This window comes from Drosophila rhopaloa, unplaced genomic scaffold (assembly GCF_018152115.1).
Source record: "Drosophila rhopaloa isolate 14029-0021.01 unplaced genomic scaffold, ASM1815211v1 contig_185, whole genome shotgun sequence".
Lineage (NCBI taxonomy): Eukaryota > Metazoa > Arthropoda > Insecta > Diptera > Drosophilidae > Drosophila > Drosophila rhopaloa.
In genome coordinates this window covers 330874-349089 of record NW_025335067.1, presented here as the reverse complement: position 1 = coordinate 349089, position 18216 = coordinate 330874, and the positions used below count along the sequence as shown (strand labels likewise).

The window sequence follows — 18216 nt, the reverse complement described above, 5'->3', positions numbered from 1 at the left end:
GTATGCCAGGTGTCTTGTGAGTGTTGCCAGATTGGCCGATAAAGATAATTAAAAGGTTTGAGCTTCGCTTAACATTCTCATATAATTTGCTTTGGTCTTTAAAAAAACAGTTAACAGGTCTATCTTTGGGGCTCAGAATTTATATATTGTAAAACAAAAACATACAAAAAACAGTAGCTATAATTGCTTTAAAATCTTAAGCTTTTATACTTATTAACAAGTATTTAGGGGAATATATCTAGAATATAAAAACAAAGATATTCATCTTTGATATATTATTTGAGCTTCGCTTGACATTCTCCAAAAAGGATTTGGTCTTCAAATAACAGTTACCATGTTTATCTTTGGGGCTTAGAATTAAACGATTGTAAAACAAATAAAAAAGTAGATACAATTGTTTTAAAATATTGTTTATTGAGTCAATGGTGAGCTTTGACATTTGACCACTATTTGCCAGGGTTTTGATCAAAACCAAAGTAAAAGTTGATCTCCAGATTTCGGCATTTTTCATAAGGGGTTACATTAGCAATTTTTGGATCGGACAAAATGAAATTTTTTTGCTGTGATATTCCAACTTTTGACTACTACTTCCTGTTTTCATCAAAAAACCGAAGAAAAAGTTGATTTCTCGGGATCTCCCGATTTCGGCATTTTCCGCAAAGGGTTACATTATCATTTTTTGGGAAAAATCGACTGAAATAAAATATTTTAGCTGTAAATGCCACTAGATTGGAAATTTTACGACGAATTTAACAAGGTATGGCTTTCCAACATTTAAGCATTAGTTTCCAGGGTTTTGTTTGAAAATCTGAAACTGGAGTTGATTTTTTCGGGATTTTAGCGATAAAAATATGTTTTAATGGTTTTCTTTTTTATACTCTTGCACGGAGTATTATTATTTAGGTCAAAAGTTTGTAACGCAATCAGAGGTCAAACTTTTTTAATTTGCTGTTTCTGAAGATTATTTTATTTTTTCGCTGTTTTTGTCTTATAAATGTTTTTATCTCACAGTTAAGATTTTCCGCGCGGTTAACGTTATCATCAATTTACTGCAAGGGTATTAAAACTTAGGTTTGCCGTAGTTCGCTCGTTAAATGATAATTTCACTCCAAGGTAAGATTCGTAAGTACGTATATAGTGAGTCAGTGTGAACCCTTTTCATCTGTTCCAGGGAATATAACACTTTCACTGCACGATAGCCCAGTCGATATTGGCAATACACCTCGCTTTGTGGGCCAGTTGAAGAATAATATAACAGAAAAATTGACAAACAAATGCAAATAAGTAACTCAAACAGTAAAAACAACTCAAAGCCAAAGCGCAGCGAGTGCTCAGGGCACGTCTCAAACTTATTGGCCATGTGCCAAGCCAAGTTAAACGCCTAACCAAACCGAACAAAGGTAAATACAAACAGCACTCAATTACACTTAAAATGCGTACAAAAAATTGGTAAAATGTGGAGAAAAAGCGCAGCAGTCGGAATAAGTTCGTTGGCCAAGGCGAAGTCGAAATTAGTGCAACCGCAGAGCAGGGCCAGAGCGGATCTCCAATGAAACCTCCACCATCCGAGATGCACTTCATCTATCTCACGCTGGGATTGGGGCTGATCGCCACTGCCCTCCAGGCGGCCATTCTCCCGCTGATCGTGATCAAAAACGGCGTTGAATCGAATCAGGCATTGCCCTCGGATACGGAGAAATTTGGATATCTGGAGGTCAAGCCCAATGGTTCACTTATCCTTAGAAGGCCTCCCAATCAGAGTGGCAGTGATCTACAGAACCTACTAATGCTTCGCGGAGTTCTTCAGGCCCTTAAGCTCAATCCCTCGAAGATTTCCGAGAATGCTGGCGAAACCAGATTGGACTTTAAGATCTATGGAGATGGAGTGGAGCACAAGTTTCCCCCGATATTGGAGAATATCATACAACGCATTCAAACGTACTTTTCGGTTTATCGATACACGGATACCAGTAAGCCACTACAGCGAATTGAACTCACCACCAAACCGGCGGAGGAATCTCTGGACTCAACTACTTTAAAAGCGGAGGAGGAAGACGAACTGATTGTCGTAGGAGATCAGGATGCCTACATTACAGTTGGAGATGATGCGGACTAATCTCAGCCGTATTCGTCGCCCTATTTATTGCATATTTATTCCCATAGCTATGTAAGTTAATAAAAGTGCCGTACCCAAAATAGTTTTTGTATATTTTTCACCCTCATTCGCAAATATCTGGGCACGTTTTCGGGTTAATTTGTATGCAGCGTTGTGGATCGGGCAAAATGTATGATTTTATTTACCCGACCGTGTAATAGTTGCAATATTTTTATGCTGCCGGGGAATTTGCCTACGCAAGAAGCTCACCGGATTATTTGAGGGTCACTGTCATTACGTAATCGTAGGTAAAATGCCAATATTCCATGTTTTAATAAATGTGAGAAAATCAAAAAAAAAATGTATCAGATTCACAAAGAGGAAAAGATAATATTCACATGATAAAAAGCATTTAACTTGAAATATATATGTCAATCAAGGGGAATATAAAAAACCGTTTCAGCATCAACGAAAGGTTACTTTCTTCAGAGAAAAAAGAGGTTTCCAGACATTTCAAAATTTTCCCACATATCCCCTCCCAATTAGAATTTCCACTCCCTCATTTCTACATTTTACATTCACTTTTTTATTGTTCTGTTTTACGTTTTCAATGTTATGGTTAATGAATATGTAATGATGATGATGAATACGAACGCTTCGTGATGATAATTATGAATGAATGTCTCTTTCTCGTTTCGCTTCTGTTAATTAATGTCTGGAAAATGGAAAATGTGTGCGGATGCGTGTGTTCTGTGTTAGTAACTAAATGTACGGATGGTGGGTGGTGGTGTTGGTGTTGGTGTCGGTGGTTGCTGGATAAGGGTGAACCCCGTGACCCGGTCATCTTGTGTGCCGGGCCAGCGATGAGAATCAGTCGGAGAACCAAAGCTGCCCAGGGGATGAGTGAGATTCAGAGATGAGTTCTGGTTCCGGGCCGGGGCCTTAGGCCTGCGGCTCAATGGCATCGACGGCGATCTCGGCCGGCTTCTGGATCTCCTGCTGCTTCGGCTGCTCGGCCTGGATGGCCTCCGCGGGAATGGTCTTGGTCAGCGGCTCAGCCTGGATGGTTTTGGTCAGCGGCTCTGGCTGAATGGCCTTGATCAGCTCCTCCTGCTGCTGAATCTTGGCTGCTGTGGGGATAGAACATGGTTGAAATTGTAATTTGGTTTCATGTATTATAATAAAATAGGGACTTACGATCCTCCTTCAACTGCTCCTTGGCGATCTCGGCACCCTTGAGCTCCTGCTTTATGGCATTGCTCTCCAGCAGACGTCCCGCGAACTCGGACTTCTGCTCACTGGCCTCGGCAATGATGGGCTTCTGCTGCTCCTGGACAGCCTGCTCCGGGATCTGCTCCTTCAGCAGTGGCTGTGGCTGCAGCTTGTCCTTCAGCAGTGGCTGCAGCTGCTGCTGCTCCTTCAACAGGGGCTGTTCCTTCAACAAGGTCTCCGGTTGGATCTCCGCCTGTGGCTCAGCCTTCAGGGTCAGTTTCAGGCCAGGATCGGTGGCCACCAGCTCCGGTTCCGGTTCCTGCTGGATGCTGCGTGCCCGGATGGCGGAAATGGGCCAGGTGTAGACGGGGCCATGCACCACATCCACCACTGGGGTGTGATAGACCTGGGGAATGCTGTAGAAGTGCCGGGCCTCGGTGGCAATCAGTGGCTGGGTGTTGGCCGGCGTCTCGATCAGCTCAATCTTCTCGCTCTTCAGGCCCTGCAGCAGTTGCTCCTCCTTCTTGGAGCCGCTGGGCGGGAACAGGGAGGGGAAGAAGCCCGCTCCGGCAGATGCGGCGGATGAGGCCGCCTCGCTCAACTGGCCGCTCACGATCTCGACGCCCTGCTGGGACACCTGCTGGATCTGGTTGGCGATCTCGCCCGTGTTCTCCCACTGCTTGGTCTCCGGCGCACCGCCAGCACGGCCAGATCCAATGGCGTCCACCACCGGCACCACCTGGGCCGCAGCTCCAGCCGGCACATACACAATGGTCTCCTCGTGGTGGTGCGGCGAGGACACGCGGGCCAAAGGCGACAGTCCGTGGACGTAGCGGAGGGCCGGCTCCAGGTGGACCTGCGCCTGCGGGGTCACGATCACGATGTGCTGGGCCGTGGGCTCCAGAGGCCTGGCCTGGCCACCCATCGCCGTCAGGGCCAGGCAAAAGGCCGCTAGGAGGAACATTCTGCAAAAGGAGGTTAAAAGGATATAGAGCGATCATATGGGATCAAGCAAAGTAAAAATACAAAAATAATAAAATTAAAAATAAATTAATAATAAAAATTAAAAAAAAAAGATTTTTTAAGTAACCGCTTTTGATAGGTTTATTTCAAAGCTAATAATGAAAGTTGCTGGTACTAACCTCGCAGACATGATACATTAATCTTTCAGTCATTAATTATAAGACTATTTCATAAAATATATAAATCGGTTTTTGGAAGTAAAATAAATTGTTCTTAATCAATGTTTTTAAGCAAAAATAGGAATTTTTCATTTCTCAGAAACACGCTCACAAAAAAGGTTCCAAATTTAACGAAAAACATTTCGTTTTGTCCTAAATGTAGCCTTATACCGTTTGTTCATCTTTTAAGAATATTTTTTAATCAATTCAAATTTTTTCCCTCAAACTTTATTGATTATTTGGTTTTCATGAATACCTTTAAACATTCTAGGGTTATTTAAATTAACTAAACGAAGAGTTGCGCCCTTAGCGTTAAAATAATATGGTCTTAATTCAACTTCGAGAATGTTTTTAATAGGGACCTGTAGCTATACAAAGTTCGATTTAGGGAAGTTCACGAACATCAACTGTATAACATTATCTCCTTGCCCCAAGTGCTGCAAACGGGTCTAGTCGAGGGGCTATTTTTAGCCACTCTCCTGCCACTCTTTAACCAAAGTCCATTCTAAATTTAACGTTATTCTGCGCGGCTGTGTGTGTCCGTGTGTAATTGCATGTTGCATGTTGCCTGGTCAGACAGGATGCTCCTCGTACGTACATGGATCGAGAGACTATCAACCGGTTTGCAATTGATTGGCCAGGCCAATGGAACTTCTTCGCCAAGCACTTCTAGTGTAGATACTAGCTAATGACTGGAAGCAGCTTTATGGCTTAAATCGGTACTTGATAGTCAAGTTTGTCGGTCCCCTTCCCACCCCTCGAAAAATGTTCTTTGTGTGGCCCAAGTTCGTTGCGTAAGTCTTTTGTTGGTAGGTAAGGACAATAAACGTTGGACCTGGAGAATAGCTTTAAAATTGGAAATGTGTCGAGTTACTTTAATCGTATTCATTATTATCTATAAGCTTAATATATTGGTAATTCAATATATATTTTAAAATTATACTACCATATTACATTTAACATACATTATTTTATTACACTTGTTTAATGACCTTTCTGCTTGTCAGTTAAGATTTAGGTGATGTTATTATGGTCAAGTCTTAAAATAATCTTTATAAATATATTTTGGGCCATCTTTTATAAGTTCAGATTTTCAATACTTTATGTTTTAAGCCTTTAAAAGAATAACTAAATACAAATAAATTCTAAATAATTTTCATTCTGGTTTTTAAACCAAAAGTGTATAAATAAATTTTCAAAACTTAAATAAGTTTAACAAAACTTGTATTAAAAATTTATATTTTAAGCACTTTATTTTAATAAAAATGATAATAAGTTGTCTTCTTATTCTCTTGTTATGTATTTTTTCTTGAAGTTAAACTGAACACATTTGTTATATTCAATTATTTGAAAAGCAAATCAACATTATTATTTACATAGTACCATTACACAAAAAAAATTCTTTACTGGGCTGTATGTTTTACTAACGAATGTTTTTACTTTCTTTAAATGATTTAATGGCTTGAAGAACTGTCTAGCTCACTAGCTTAATGACGCTGTTCTATTGTGACCCCATAAAAGGGATTTAAGAGCTTAGCAAAACCAGATCGTTGTAAGCATTCTATCAGAACTAAGCCTAATCATAACTTTCTCGTTGCCGAGACGAGGGTAAATGGGAAATTAATAACCCCAATTGGGGGAGAGACTTACCTTTTAGTAGTTTGATGGCCTTTCACTGCTTTCCCAAGTCTATGCAGGTAGTGGGTTGAGTACTCTGTTGGCCACACAATCCGCAATCCGCTCAAGAAGAATCTAAATTATCACTAGTCAGTCTGAACACAATGGCAGTGAGGCAGGGCTCAGTCTTCAGTGTTAGCACGGCGACCACTTCAAGGAAACTGGTGGCCAACGCAGCCCGGCCATGGCCTTTTATAATGTGCGGCCACAGACCCCTTACCCTGACCTGGGCCAAGAACAAAGAGCTGAAGAACTGATAGAACTGGTAGTGCCCAGCTTCCCGCAGGAAAAGCCAGGGGGAAAAGCGGAGAGGGGGCACTCGATGGCCGAAAGGAGCCTGCAGATACTTTCTGGTTTCAGGTTCGCTTGCAGATGGCAGATGGTCAACGGAGATGGCAATGGCGATGGAGAATGAGATGCGGTCTTGGTCTCGGCCAAGTTCTGAGGCTCTCAGGTTTGTTAAACCTGCCGCGTAATAGAAGTCAAGCATGGCATGGGCGATCGCATTGAAGCCGCATTGACGGCCAAAAGGTATTGTGGATGTGGATGTGGATGGAGGCAACTGGTTCAGGTGCAAATTGAAAGCCTAGGCCTTCTTTCCTGCCACCTCTCCATCCGCTGCCCGCTTAGATAATTTATTTCCATGTTGCCTGCCCTGGCGGAAAAGATTAATCAAGATTTGCACATGCTTGCATTCAGTCCGCCTGAGATTTTCGCTGTGCACAATCGCATAAATAAATGTATTTTCGTTATAAACTGTAATCACTTCCCGCAGCAATTAGATGCGTCGCCCTGGCTCTCTGTCACCGTCTTTATATGATCTTGTCCGATCTTGAATTCATATGTAGTCTTTGATTCCTACGCCCGATGGCAGGGTATAGAAATTTCCAGTTCAATGGCCTTTTGCCTTGCTTAGAAATGTAGTTATGTGCCTTTTTCAGACTGAATAATTAGGGGTTCCTAACGATCCCTAAGTGTACAATTACTACAAACTGGTAATTGTCTGTCAAACCATTACATTGGTTAATTTTCGTTATTAAAGCTTCCATAAAAATATCGATGTTTTAAGGACTCTTTAATACTGCAAACATTAATCTGTATTGGCTGTAGTTCGCGACTTAGCTTATTAATGATATTTATCAAACTAAAGAAAACCTTTATGCAAATTAATATTTATGTAAGTCAAGCAAACAAAGCATGAAATAAAACTTATCCATTAACTCACAAATAAATCATTGAAAATGGACGCAAATAAATTCATTTAAATAGGCAAATTTTATTGGCAATTCGGGAGCTGGCACACAAAATGTTGTACAACGTATACGTATACGTATACTATAAATCTTAATGCGATCAAGTGCAATCCGATTTGGTCAGCATTCTACTTCTATTCGGAGTGGAGGCGTCGTTTGGGGGCCATGCGAATGAAGGGTGTTGGAGGCGCCATGGCCACCTTAACCTGAGCCTGTCGGGCGGCGTAATCCTCTGCGATGGCGGTGCGCCATCTTTCCACCAGGGAATCCCCTCCTCCAAAGCGAACCGGGACGAGCTGCTGCGGGGTTTCCCGGGTCAATGGGAATCGGGCCAGGTTCAGGGGCACATCGTTGTAGTCATAGTCATCGCTGGCCTTCTCCGCCGCCAGATTGGGACTCTTGATCACCAGTTGGTTGCGAGTGGGCAGCGAGATGCTGAAGGCGGCCGCCTCCTCGGGAGAAACCCCAGCGATGGCTGTGGCCTTGGGCGAGGCCACGGCCAAGCCATTTCGGCCGGAAAGAGCCACGGCATTTGGCTTGGAGGAGGCCACTCCACCTTCACCGGCAATGGAGAGACCTAAAAGGATACCACAGTTGAAATTAAGCAATCATTACCTACGTAAATGGTTAATTTAGACTACTTACCCACTGGTTTTGCTTCTGCCACGGCGGCATCTTTCTTGGGAGCCATCACCGAAACGCTATCGTTGACATCCTCGTAGGGATCCTCGTTGTTGGGGGGCAGGAACTGCTCGTCCGGGGAGAACTGCTGCTCGGTTACCTCGTCCAGTTTCTGTTCGTCGATCTTCTGGTCTGCCGGATTGTTGGTGGCCTCCAGGCCAAAGTTCGATGGCTGCTTTTGGGGATTGCCGAACATATCCGGCTGCAACAGGACACTGAAGTCCTTGATCTGTCCGGTTTGCTGGAGCAGGGCCAAACTCTGAGCAGCCTGTCCAAGCTCGAGAAGGCTGCTGGCATAGACCTTGTTGTCCTCCTCGCTGAAGGAACCCTTGCGCTTGGCCAACTCCTGGATGGCCACCAAACGAGCGGCGGCCAACTGGATCCGGTTGAAGTCACTGGCGCTGGCCGAGATCGAGCTGGCGGAGGTACTACCAGCTCCACTGCCATCTGCGATGGCCGATATACTGGCTGCCGAGATGGTGATGGTGTCATCGGCATCCCTGGGAACAGCCCTCACCTGCGGCTGCTGGCGCTGCAGGATGAAGCTGCCCAAACTTCCGTCCCGCTGCGGACGCAGCTGGAGGAGCTGACCCCTCAATCCTCCATAGTACGGATGCTCCTCGAAGACCAGCGGAGCCGCCCTCGATCTGTGTCTGCTTGTTGGGGTTAGATTTGGTTATAGATCGTGTGTTGGGTGTGTTTTTGGAAGTGTTGGGAGTTGGAGTTGGTGGTGCCTGGAGAAAGCGTTGGAAAAGCATCGGGATATCTACATGGGATTAGCGGACTACTCGGTGACCCAAGGCGGAAGCTGTACAGTTTGCTACATTTAACTTTATTTACAGTCTAGGGAATGACACATTTTTATAGGCCTCTGTTCTTAACATAGGAACATGGAGAAACTGGTAAAAGGAACTACCATTCAGCTTCAGTTGCATACACTATTTTGAAAGACACACCTTAGTAAACCAATTAGTTAGTTGATTTTTAAATCACTTATAGATTTGATTGTCCAAATTAAACTTAGCAAAACTCAACTATGAAATCGGTTTAAGAAGGTGGGTCTATATTTAACTTAGTTGGCCTCCTTGCAGCGTCCTTTACGTGAACAAATCCAGTTCCAGATCCGCGGTGGCATGCGCCTTGCCACCCACACCCGCAATGGCCACCGACTCCGGATTGAAGTACACATTGGTGGGCACACCCTTCTTCAGATACGCCTTGGAAATGGGCGTGGATATGGCCGTGCCACCATTTCCCACCACCGCCTTGGAATGGGGTTCCAGGATGAGAGCCGCCTGCTTGCGTCCCTGAATGGCCTGCGCCTGTTCCGGTCTGTAGGGCAGGAAGTAGTTGCCGAAGGGGATCTGCGGGAAGTTGGCCGAACTGGTGCTGGTCTTGCCAGTGGCCTCCACTTTGGGGGCAACGGAAACTCTTCCACCCGACTGCTTTCTCAGCTTCTGGGGGGCAATCTTCTTCAATTGCTGCTTGGCAGCGCGATGTGACCCAGAAGTGGAGATCACCAGCTTGCCGGGAATGGGCACAATCTCTTCGATCACATAGTCTGGGTTTATCTTGCTAACCGCTGAGCGGAGACCCAAATCGCTCTTTAGATCGCCAGTGGTTCGTGTCTTCTCTGCAGGCAGAGCCTGTAGCTTTTCCGGCTTTTCGATCTCGCTGGAGCTGTCATCGGCTAAGCTTTCTGGTGCGGAGGTCGTCGTGGTGGTGGTTGTGGCACTGGCTGAGGTGGTTTGAGCGGCACTGGTGGTGGGTTGCAACACGTATGCCAAGGGGGGCAGATGGTAAGCGGCGTAGTAGGGCGCATTTAGCAGCACGGGTTGGTAGGCTCCGTAGGGGGTGAGGTCCTGGGCGGGAGCAGGTCCTGCCACCAGTTTTCCGGACTTCTCGGCGACCGGCTGCCCCGGTGGCCACGCCTCGACGTTGGTGGTGCGCCAGTAGGCACTTGGGTTAGGATAGCATAGTTTAGGATAGCATATGGGGGGAAAATGGTGGAGAGAGCCGCCGGTTAGTCTGATTACATATTTACAGCATCATTTCGAGGGGTTAGATCTGTGTCGGGTTAATGGCATGCTGGGATAAGTGAGGGTTATCGTCTATAACTACCATGTACAGTTTATACGAATGAAAGCAAAAGCCCAAACATTTACGAAATACAAACATTTATTAGAACACTAGACAATACCAACTATGGAACCTAACTAAAAGTGCTAATTAATAGCTATTAGGGTTAAGCCTCAGACTCAGACTCGAACTGGCCCGCCTCCAGTCCCGCCCCCTGATCCCCTTCCTCCTGCTCCTCCAGTGTCGTTGTGCCCGTGGGCGGGGCATAGTAGACCGTGGGTCCCGTGGCCACAATCTTCCCCTCGCGCGGAAAACTCCTCGTCTGCAGATCGGTGCGTGCCAGTGCGTCCTTCAGGTCCACATTCGCTGGGATGGATATGACCTTGGCCCCCGGACCGGCAATGGTGAGACTGCGTGGATGGGTGAGGGCATAGCCCCCGGGACCCACAATTGCAGTGCCACCACTGCCAGCCGTGGCCACGCCCCCGGGCCCTGCGATCGCGATGCCGCCCCTGCGCACCTTCAACCGCTGAATGATGATCCCGCCTTCGCGCAACGCCTGCTTCTGGGTGCTCTGCTGGGCGGTGGCCACCTGGCCCAGGGTGTGCATCAGGTGGTGGGTCTTATGGGCGAACAGGTGCTTCTCCGAGGACGCACTGTTGTCCAGCTCGGCAGCCGTGTTCTCTACGGTATCCACATCATCTGACATCCCATCGCCGGCGCCCTCGCTCTCATCATCCCACTTGTAGTCCGCAGAATCCAAGGCTTGGTTCTTCACGGGAACATTGCCCAGGATTACGGGACCTTCTCCAGTTGAAGCTGCCATGGGAGGTCGGAAGGGCAGCTTGAATATGTTCTGGAAGGCATTCTTGATGGCCGTCGAGGTTTGGTTCTGCATCTCAGCGATATTCATTCCGGGCATGCGGAAAGGATTCAAGCGATTCCGATTGGGCATCAAGCCACCAGAAGGTGGCAAAGTGGAGCTTATGGACACTGGAGCAGATGTAGCCTTGATGTTTAAGGAGGGGGAAGTCTGTTCAGCTTCCTTTCCACTCAAACGCACAGGTTTCGCCGTAGAGCTAACCCTTTTCCTGTTCACAGTATTCAGGTTGATCAATTCTGGTGCCAAACTGGGCTGCATCTTTTGTGGCTTATGTACAGGCTTCTCGCGGGAGTCCAAGCGGTATTCCTTGAAGTTCACAGGAGCAGGTGACTTGGTGGTGGTGGTGGTGCTGCCAATGGTGGTGCCATTTCCCCTCTTGGGAGTGCCATCTTCGTTGAGGGCCAGTTCTCGGGGCAGGAAGAACAGATGATACTTGGGCGTCGTCTTGCCCTGTTTTCTTCCGGCCTTCGCCTTGCCATAAAAGCTGTCCACATCGCCAATGATCTTGTATCCCTTGACCTTATACTCCTGCGAGGCGTGTTCCTTGAGATACTCCTCCTTGTTGAGTTTGTACAGGTGCACGGGTATCACGAAGTGAGCGGGCAGTTGTTGAGCTTCTTGCTCGGAACTGGGCTTGGGCACCTCCACCTGGTTGGGTCGGAAGTACAGCTGGGTTTTCTTCTCCTCCTGGGAAGGGCCACCAACTGCCTGGCGCAATCTGGGGGGCAGATTGTAGCTCCCTGCCGCCACATTCCTGGTGAGTTTCACCGCCCGAATCGAGGGTTCTAGTAGGGTCTGACCATTACTCCCCGAAAAGTGGTGCTGATGGGCATGGAAGGGCTGATGGGCGGGCTTTGGGAACAGATACTGACTGGAGTCGAGGATCGGCGGCAGCTTGGGCTGCTCCGGCTGCTTCTTCACGTAGCCAAAGGCCTCGTTGACCTTGGCTATCTGCTCGAGGATGCGCTTGGCCTCGTCCGCCTTTTCCGAGGACGGAGGCGCCGCATTAGGCTCAAACTCCTCGGGAAATTTGACCAGCCGCTGCTTCTGAATTCTGCAAACGAAAGTGGGTTTTGTTTGGTGGTCTTAGCTTCTAGTGGCTAATGCAGGGTAAGGGGAATGTGTGTGGCGGGGGGGGCAATGAGTTTCGGGGTTAGTCACAAGTCAGGGCTTTTGGGTTTAGTCACAAAGTTCTAGGCGAGCGCATCAACTTCTACTTGGAATGAGCATTAGCGTTGACGTTGGCAGGCAAGGCATTTCTGTTAATGGGGTCTTAGGACTGGGTAACTAGGTACTAGGCTACTTACTCGACGGCCAGTCCACCGTGACTTTGGGCCTGGCTCACAGCCAATGAGGCCAGAAGCAGTGTCGATAGCTGGAAGATAAATGGGTGACAACAGGTTAGTGATTTACGATTGGCTTAGATACGCTTCTCGGTATTCCGATGTCGTAATAGATACAAAAAAATAACAAGAATGCGGCCAAGTCCCTCGCGAAAGTCTTTCTACCAGCTCCTCCAGCGCATTTGCATAATTTATCGTGAAACTCAGAGCTAAGTCGAAAAGTGAGAGCCCGCAGCTGAAGTACTCAGTGGATTTTCCCTCGAACATGATTGTCGAGAACCTCACGATCGGCAAATATTTGACTCACTCTCGCCGGCTCTCCACATCTTTGGCAAAGTCAATATTGACGCAACCGTTAGCCGGTGGAAAGAACGACCAGCCCGCACGCCCATCTATCAGTGCCGAAATGTCACTAAGCCGAGAGGAACTGAGCCCCACACTGAGGTTGGAGTCAGAAGCGGGATTCGAGCTGAAGTCGGGGCTCGTGTTGTGTCATTGACCTGAACCTCTAGGCGTCTGTTACGATTTCGGGCCAAAGCGTAACTCGAAAGAGGTTCTCTGGCCATGAGAGGCTGTCGAACCTGGTTGCCATTGATTTGCAAGATTTCTTGCATCCCCGAGATGTATTTCTGTCTGCTTTCTTTTATGGGTATTGCCCTGTTTACTATATTGCTCGCCCATAACGAAACCTCATCCCGTATCGGGTGTGTCTTGTCCAAAAATAAACTGGGTTAATGGCTTGAATGCAAAGTTTAAGCGCAGCATTTTATGTTCTCAAACAAGATGTAAATGGGTCCGTCTCCTGTTCCTCTTATCCGCTCAGGTGTCGATTGACTTCAAATGTTATTCCAGCGACATTCGGATGGAGCTAATTGAGCGGAGATTGATGGTCTTCAGGGCTGGGACGTGTGGTTTAACATTCGATACTCATAAATTGATTAATTTATGAACCACTATCACAGACTCGAAAAGAAACCAATGCACTTCTATTTTATGGCTCTGAAGTTCTTTAAGCACCCCAACACAAGTCTGTTCGATTGTTTGGAATAGAAAGAAGACTTTTATTGGCATTTGTTAGCCCACGCATGATTTTCTTACGTTTGTGGCATATTAATTTTATGTTCCTCGAGTCATAATTAATTTTTGGGCTTTTCATTGGAAGTGTTTGTACTGGTTATGGTTATAATTGAATGGTATTGTTCCTTATGAGCACGGCGCTGACGAGTTTAGACTTTTAAGGGCGTGCTTCTCTTAATGGGATTATGAATAATGCAAGGGATAATATGGCCAGGAATATAAATGATTCATTCTCACTTTTTCATTGGGGAGGGGCTAGAATATTGTCACGTTCTGATAAAATGAAAAAAGGTTTTCACTTTCCAGTAGGGATTATATCTTTTGAAAAACGCTTTTCAAAAGGAAACAATAACTTACAATAAAGAACTTCTGACTAATTTAAATACAAAAAAAAATAATCCCATTTAAGCTCTTAACATTCAAATTGATTTCTGATTATTAAAATGCCAAAAAAAGATTTTAACCACTTAAATAATATTTGCATATGGCACAGAACATAATTAAGGCTAATTTTCGCGACCAGAAAAAGCCAAGAATCGAGGTAAGAACCAAAAATGTCGCTTAGTGAAAGTTCATTTCAATTCAGAAGTGAAAGAAACGAAAGACTCAAGGCACGAACTTGGGCCAGTTGACGAGTTAATGAGTTCAACGGCGGCACAGAGCAATAAATGATTAATTGCGGTCAGGTATAAACTAGTTTCGTTTCTTATTCCCAAAAAAAGGGACGGGTCTTAAGAATTAATTTTATTTTTTGGCTTATGGTTTTACTTACAATAATTAAGCGCATTTTAATGCCGAATTCTGGTGAATAGTTTCTTATTTTTTCTTGCTAAATTCCTGTCGATGCGTCGGTTGACCAATCCTCGCCTTGACAATATATCCTTGAACTGGGAACGAGAAACGGGATGAGTGACACTCTGGGTTATCACGCGGCAATATCACAGACACGGTTGCACTAAAAGCCAATCCTGTTGAGCTTTCAATTTACGATTGTTTCAGGTCTGAGTTCTTTTGTTTCTTCTTTTTTTTTGTCACACACACATTAAATAGGGACTGGAACTGGGCCTGGACACACACCTCCTACCAAGAACCAAGAGCCAGCTAGCCAGACGACGACTGAAGATGAACTGAGTGCTGGCCGGGCCCAGCGCGTCTGTTTATAACATTTCCATTAGCGATGCAAACGACGAAGCGAAAGAAATGGCCAAGAAAACAGGGCCCGATCAGGTGTAAGAGAATTGGGTTTTTGGTAGTATAAAAGAGAGGGCCGAAGAGAAAACGCGAGAGAGTTGGGCACGTAGTCGAGCGCCTTGGCCTGGCTTTTATCTGGGGGCGTGGATCTGTGGGATTTGGGTACCGGCTCCAGGCCGAACTCCAATTGATATGCAGGCTTCCAACTCTAGGATTTCGTAGATTGAAATCACCCCGCCCCCGTGGCTAAGCAAATAGTTTGCCTAACTCGCACATTTCGTCAGAAATTGGTTAGTTGTCAGCGGACAGGGTCTTCTGCGGGCTACTGTTTCGCACCTAGCACCTAGCTAAAACTCAGAACCCAGAACCACAGCGCTGACTTTGATTAATTGGCCGTTTATTGGCTTGATTGAGTGTGACTCTCGGCTGGAAAAAGGCGAAGTGTCTGGCCATTACAAGTGGAGTGAGCCACGAGAATAGAAGCGAAATGCGTGTGGGAAGTGGAGAGGTAATCAGCTTGGAACGGGCCCCAACATGACATAAGCCAAAATGGTAAGAGACTTAAGACACGCTTGAACGCTGATGAATGAATCGGTTCGATGTTGGGCAATTCAATTAAAATGTTTGCCTGGAACTCGTTAGAAAGTTTCGCACAGAGAATCGTGTTCCTTTTCTGACTTGACAACCAATTTGGCGTGAAGAGTTCACACACTTCTCGGGTATCAACAGATGTCAGGATTAAGGCTTAGCCCAGGGCCATTTCTGATGGGTAATCATAAATCACGAATGTCTTGAATCAGGGGAATTGATTTCCTTTCCGAGTTCGTGCTCTAAGTCATTTGTTTTCTTCGCCGAACAGGGTCTTTATTAGCCCAGAACCATCAATTTGCTGGCTGCAATTTATACTTTTATGGGTTTTTATGCCCCAACAAGCCAGCTACTGATTTCGAACCACAGTCAAATCACTGTGCAGGCAATAATAATGCATATTTCTTGATTAACCAGGATCGTACTGGGGGTCGACCTTTGTGGCACACGCAGGCATCAATAAAATTGCCACAAGATTTATGGTTTCGACTGCACAGCGCCGAAGGGAGCATACGAAATTAGCAGCAACACGTTGTAAACCCCGAATGCGCCACACGCACCAATTGATCCGCACAATTGGAATGCAGCAATCAAAAGGCGATAAATCGAACCCAACCAGAAAGCCAAACAGAGGAGCGAGCCGAGGAGTTTAAGAGACCCAGAGACCTTGGGGCCTATTTATAAATGCAGGCAAACGGGACTGCTAGTGGGATGTCGTTGCCTAGGCCTGGGCCAATTAAGTTTGACCTTCGGATGAGGTGGCTTGGAGTGGAGTCCCAACCAAACCGTTGTTTATGTGTGTTGAGGGGGGAGAAAAGAACGGCTAACTGGCACCTGGGACAGCCAGAGCCGCAGTAATTGGAGGTTCCATTGCAACCAGCCAGCCAGCCAGCCTTTCCGCTGTTATGCTAACCCAATTATGCACCGCGGCTATTTCCCAGCTGAGCCATTGATTCCGCCGCTGAGAACGTGGCCACACAAAAACCCTAGACTCGTCCAAATAGAATCTATGTCAGTGGCAAGCTTTTTAGTGTTTTTCTGTACATTCTTTTTGTGCATTCGCCGAAGAAAGTTTTGGAGTGCGTAGAGGAACTTGTTTCAGGGAAATTAACCGCTTAGATCTCTTGACATCAATTTTAATTGTGGCACTGAAACTTTCGCTTAAACCCGCCTCTGTAATAATTTTTATTTTGTTTTGGCAAATATGCATATTATTAGCGCATTTGGGCTTTTCTTTGTTTCGGCGGGACAGAAATATATTTTATTTAGGCCACGATGTGGACGCCAAGGCTTTCCGTTCGATTCAAATTATTTGGCAAGTGCGCGCACGCGTCGAACATTTCAAACGTTATATTATTTTGGTCCCTTTCCGACAAGAAATTACCCAAACAAAAATAAATAAAAGCCAGAGGTGACTCAATTTGGCTTTGGGATGCACTGGTCATTCGTAAAATGACTTTGTCCGACCAAATAACCATTTTTATGAGCGGAAAATCAATTAGGCCTTATAAAATGCATAAATCGTACAAGTTGTCTCGGGCCAAAGCACGCGCCACAAACAATTAAAGCTCTTACAATCATTTACGATCAGAAACTGACAATGTTTACCTTTATCTATTTCATGCAAAAATGTTAATTGTAAAAAATTATTTTAGCTTATAGACATATTTTTAAAACAGGTCAGAAACTAAAGTAATCGACTTTACCATTAATTGAGTATATTTGACCATTGCGATTCTATGTATATTTATTATCTAAATGATCCTTACCGACCATTTATAAAACAGAAGAGAACCACTAAAAAAAAGTAGTTATTGTACTTAAATCAAGTTAACTGATTGCTCAGTACTTTGGACAGCTAAAGACCTAAGCTTTTTAAACCAATTAATTTCTGACCCATTTTAAACGTTTTCCCAAATTTTAAACAATTACATGTGAGTTTGCTGTTAAGAGACTATCCAAAATATCTCAAGGGTCAAGTTTTTATGAAATATCCAGGCAAACTACCTAGTCAATCTATGAGCTAACACTTATTCAATAGCCATTCATTCTTGAACCTGCAGTTGGGTTCCCCGATCACGTATATGTCAGACTTGACAGTTGACACTGTCGGATCTGCAAATACCGCCACTAAATAACAAAAAACACCCAAGTAGAACGAGCAGTGGTTCAGCTAATTTGTTTATTTACGTGTAGCCACGATATTTATGCAACTCTTGCAGGCTCGCCAAGGCATTTGTTTGGATTCCGTTTCCGATTTCGAGTTCCGAGTGGGGTTGAGTGGTGGTGGCCTTGGCCAAATTACCACCCATGACCACGAATCCGATGCCGGCGCCCGCCTTGTAGCTCAGCTCGTGGTAGCCAGCCTCATCGTAGTAGGAGTACTTGCCCAAAACATTTCCCGACTCATCGGTGTGCTGGGCATGCGACATCTGGTCCGTGGTGAAATCGAAGTTTTGGTGGCTCTGCACGGGCTTATGTTGATTTGGAAGAGCTGTATAATAACCTCTGCTCAACGATGAGGTTCCCAGGTTGTCCTGTGTATTATAGGAGATCCTAGGAAGTGGGTTTTGCCGAGTACTGAGCGCCTGATGCACAAAATGCGAGGGATTGAAGGATTCTAGGGAAGGGGAAACGACACTCCTATCCAGTCTATCGCCATCCGTATTGTAGGAGTAGCCCAGGCCATTGAAGTGCATATAGACCTGTGCTCCTTGAACATAGGAAACACCCAGCAATCCAATCCAAGCCAGCAGCATCTCGTTTTAAGTCTCAAAACCAACTAAACTCTGCCCAGGCAGAGACTTGGGGTTATATGGAGATCCAAGGAAACCGCAATGTGCAGACCAACCTGCCTCCGTCAGTCTCCACGGATATCATATAACTATTGGATAGAGATACAGATATAAATACAGATAGACATTCAATGTATTCCGCTTTAAATACTGTTACAGTT

At 45.5% G+C, this 18216-nt stretch overlaps 4 protein-coding genes across 7 annotated transcripts; 1 reads left to right on the top strand and 3 right to left on the bottom strand.

The window, feature by feature from the left end:
* Positions 1-1492: 1492 nt before the first annotated feature.
* On the top strand, positions 1493-2196 carry LOC108048803. Its single transcript, XM_017129694.1, has one exon. It carries the CDS (start codon positions 1550-1552, stop codon positions 2114-2116), a length of 567 nt encoding a protein of 188 aa, XP_016985183.1. The 5' UTR covers positions 1493-1549; the 3' UTR covers positions 2117-2196.
* A 708-nt stretch (positions 2197-2904) lies between these two features.
* On the bottom strand, positions 2905-4271 carry LOC108048804. The gene is made up of 2 exons (XM_017129695.1): positions 3293-4271; positions 2905-3225 (listed from the first exon to the last, which is right to left on the bottom strand). The coding sequence occupies exons 1-2, from the start codon at positions 4269-4271 to the stop codon at positions 3038-3040; spliced, it is 1167 nt and encodes a 388-aa protein (XP_016985184.1). The 3' UTR covers positions 2905-3037.
* A 3150-nt stretch (positions 4272-7421) lies between these two features.
* Positions 7422-14629, bottom strand: LOC108048835. 4 transcript variants are annotated; one of them, XM_044459257.1, is made up of 4 exons: positions 14254-14613; positions 12369-12436; positions 8064-8752; positions 7422-7995 (listed from the first exon to the last, which is right to left on the bottom strand). In XM_044459257.1, the coding sequence occupies exons 1-4, from the start codon at positions 14266-14268 to the stop codon at positions 7553-7555; spliced, it is 1215 nt and encodes a 404-aa protein (XP_044315192.1). In that variant the 5' UTR covers positions 14269-14613; the 3' UTR covers positions 7422-7552. The 4 variants fall into 4 exon arrangements, with proteins under 4 accessions (XP_044315192.1, XP_044315193.1, XP_016985240.1 ...); XM_017129751.1 differs by lacking the exons at positions 7422-7995; positions 8064-8752 and adding an exon at positions 10260-12115 and having other exon boundaries at positions 14254-14368; positions 14559-14629; XM_017129752.1 differs by lacking the exons at positions 7422-7995; positions 8064-8752 and adding an exon at positions 10260-12115 and having other exon boundaries at positions 14254-14368; positions 14523-14608.
* A 2817-nt stretch (positions 14630-17446) lies between these two features.
* On the bottom strand, positions 17447-18019 carry LOC108048805. The gene has a single exon (XM_017129696.1). It carries the CDS (start codon positions 18017-18019, stop codon positions 17447-17449), a length of 573 nt encoding a protein of 190 aa, XP_016985185.1.
* Between the last annotated feature and the right edge of the window lie 197 nt (positions 18020-18216).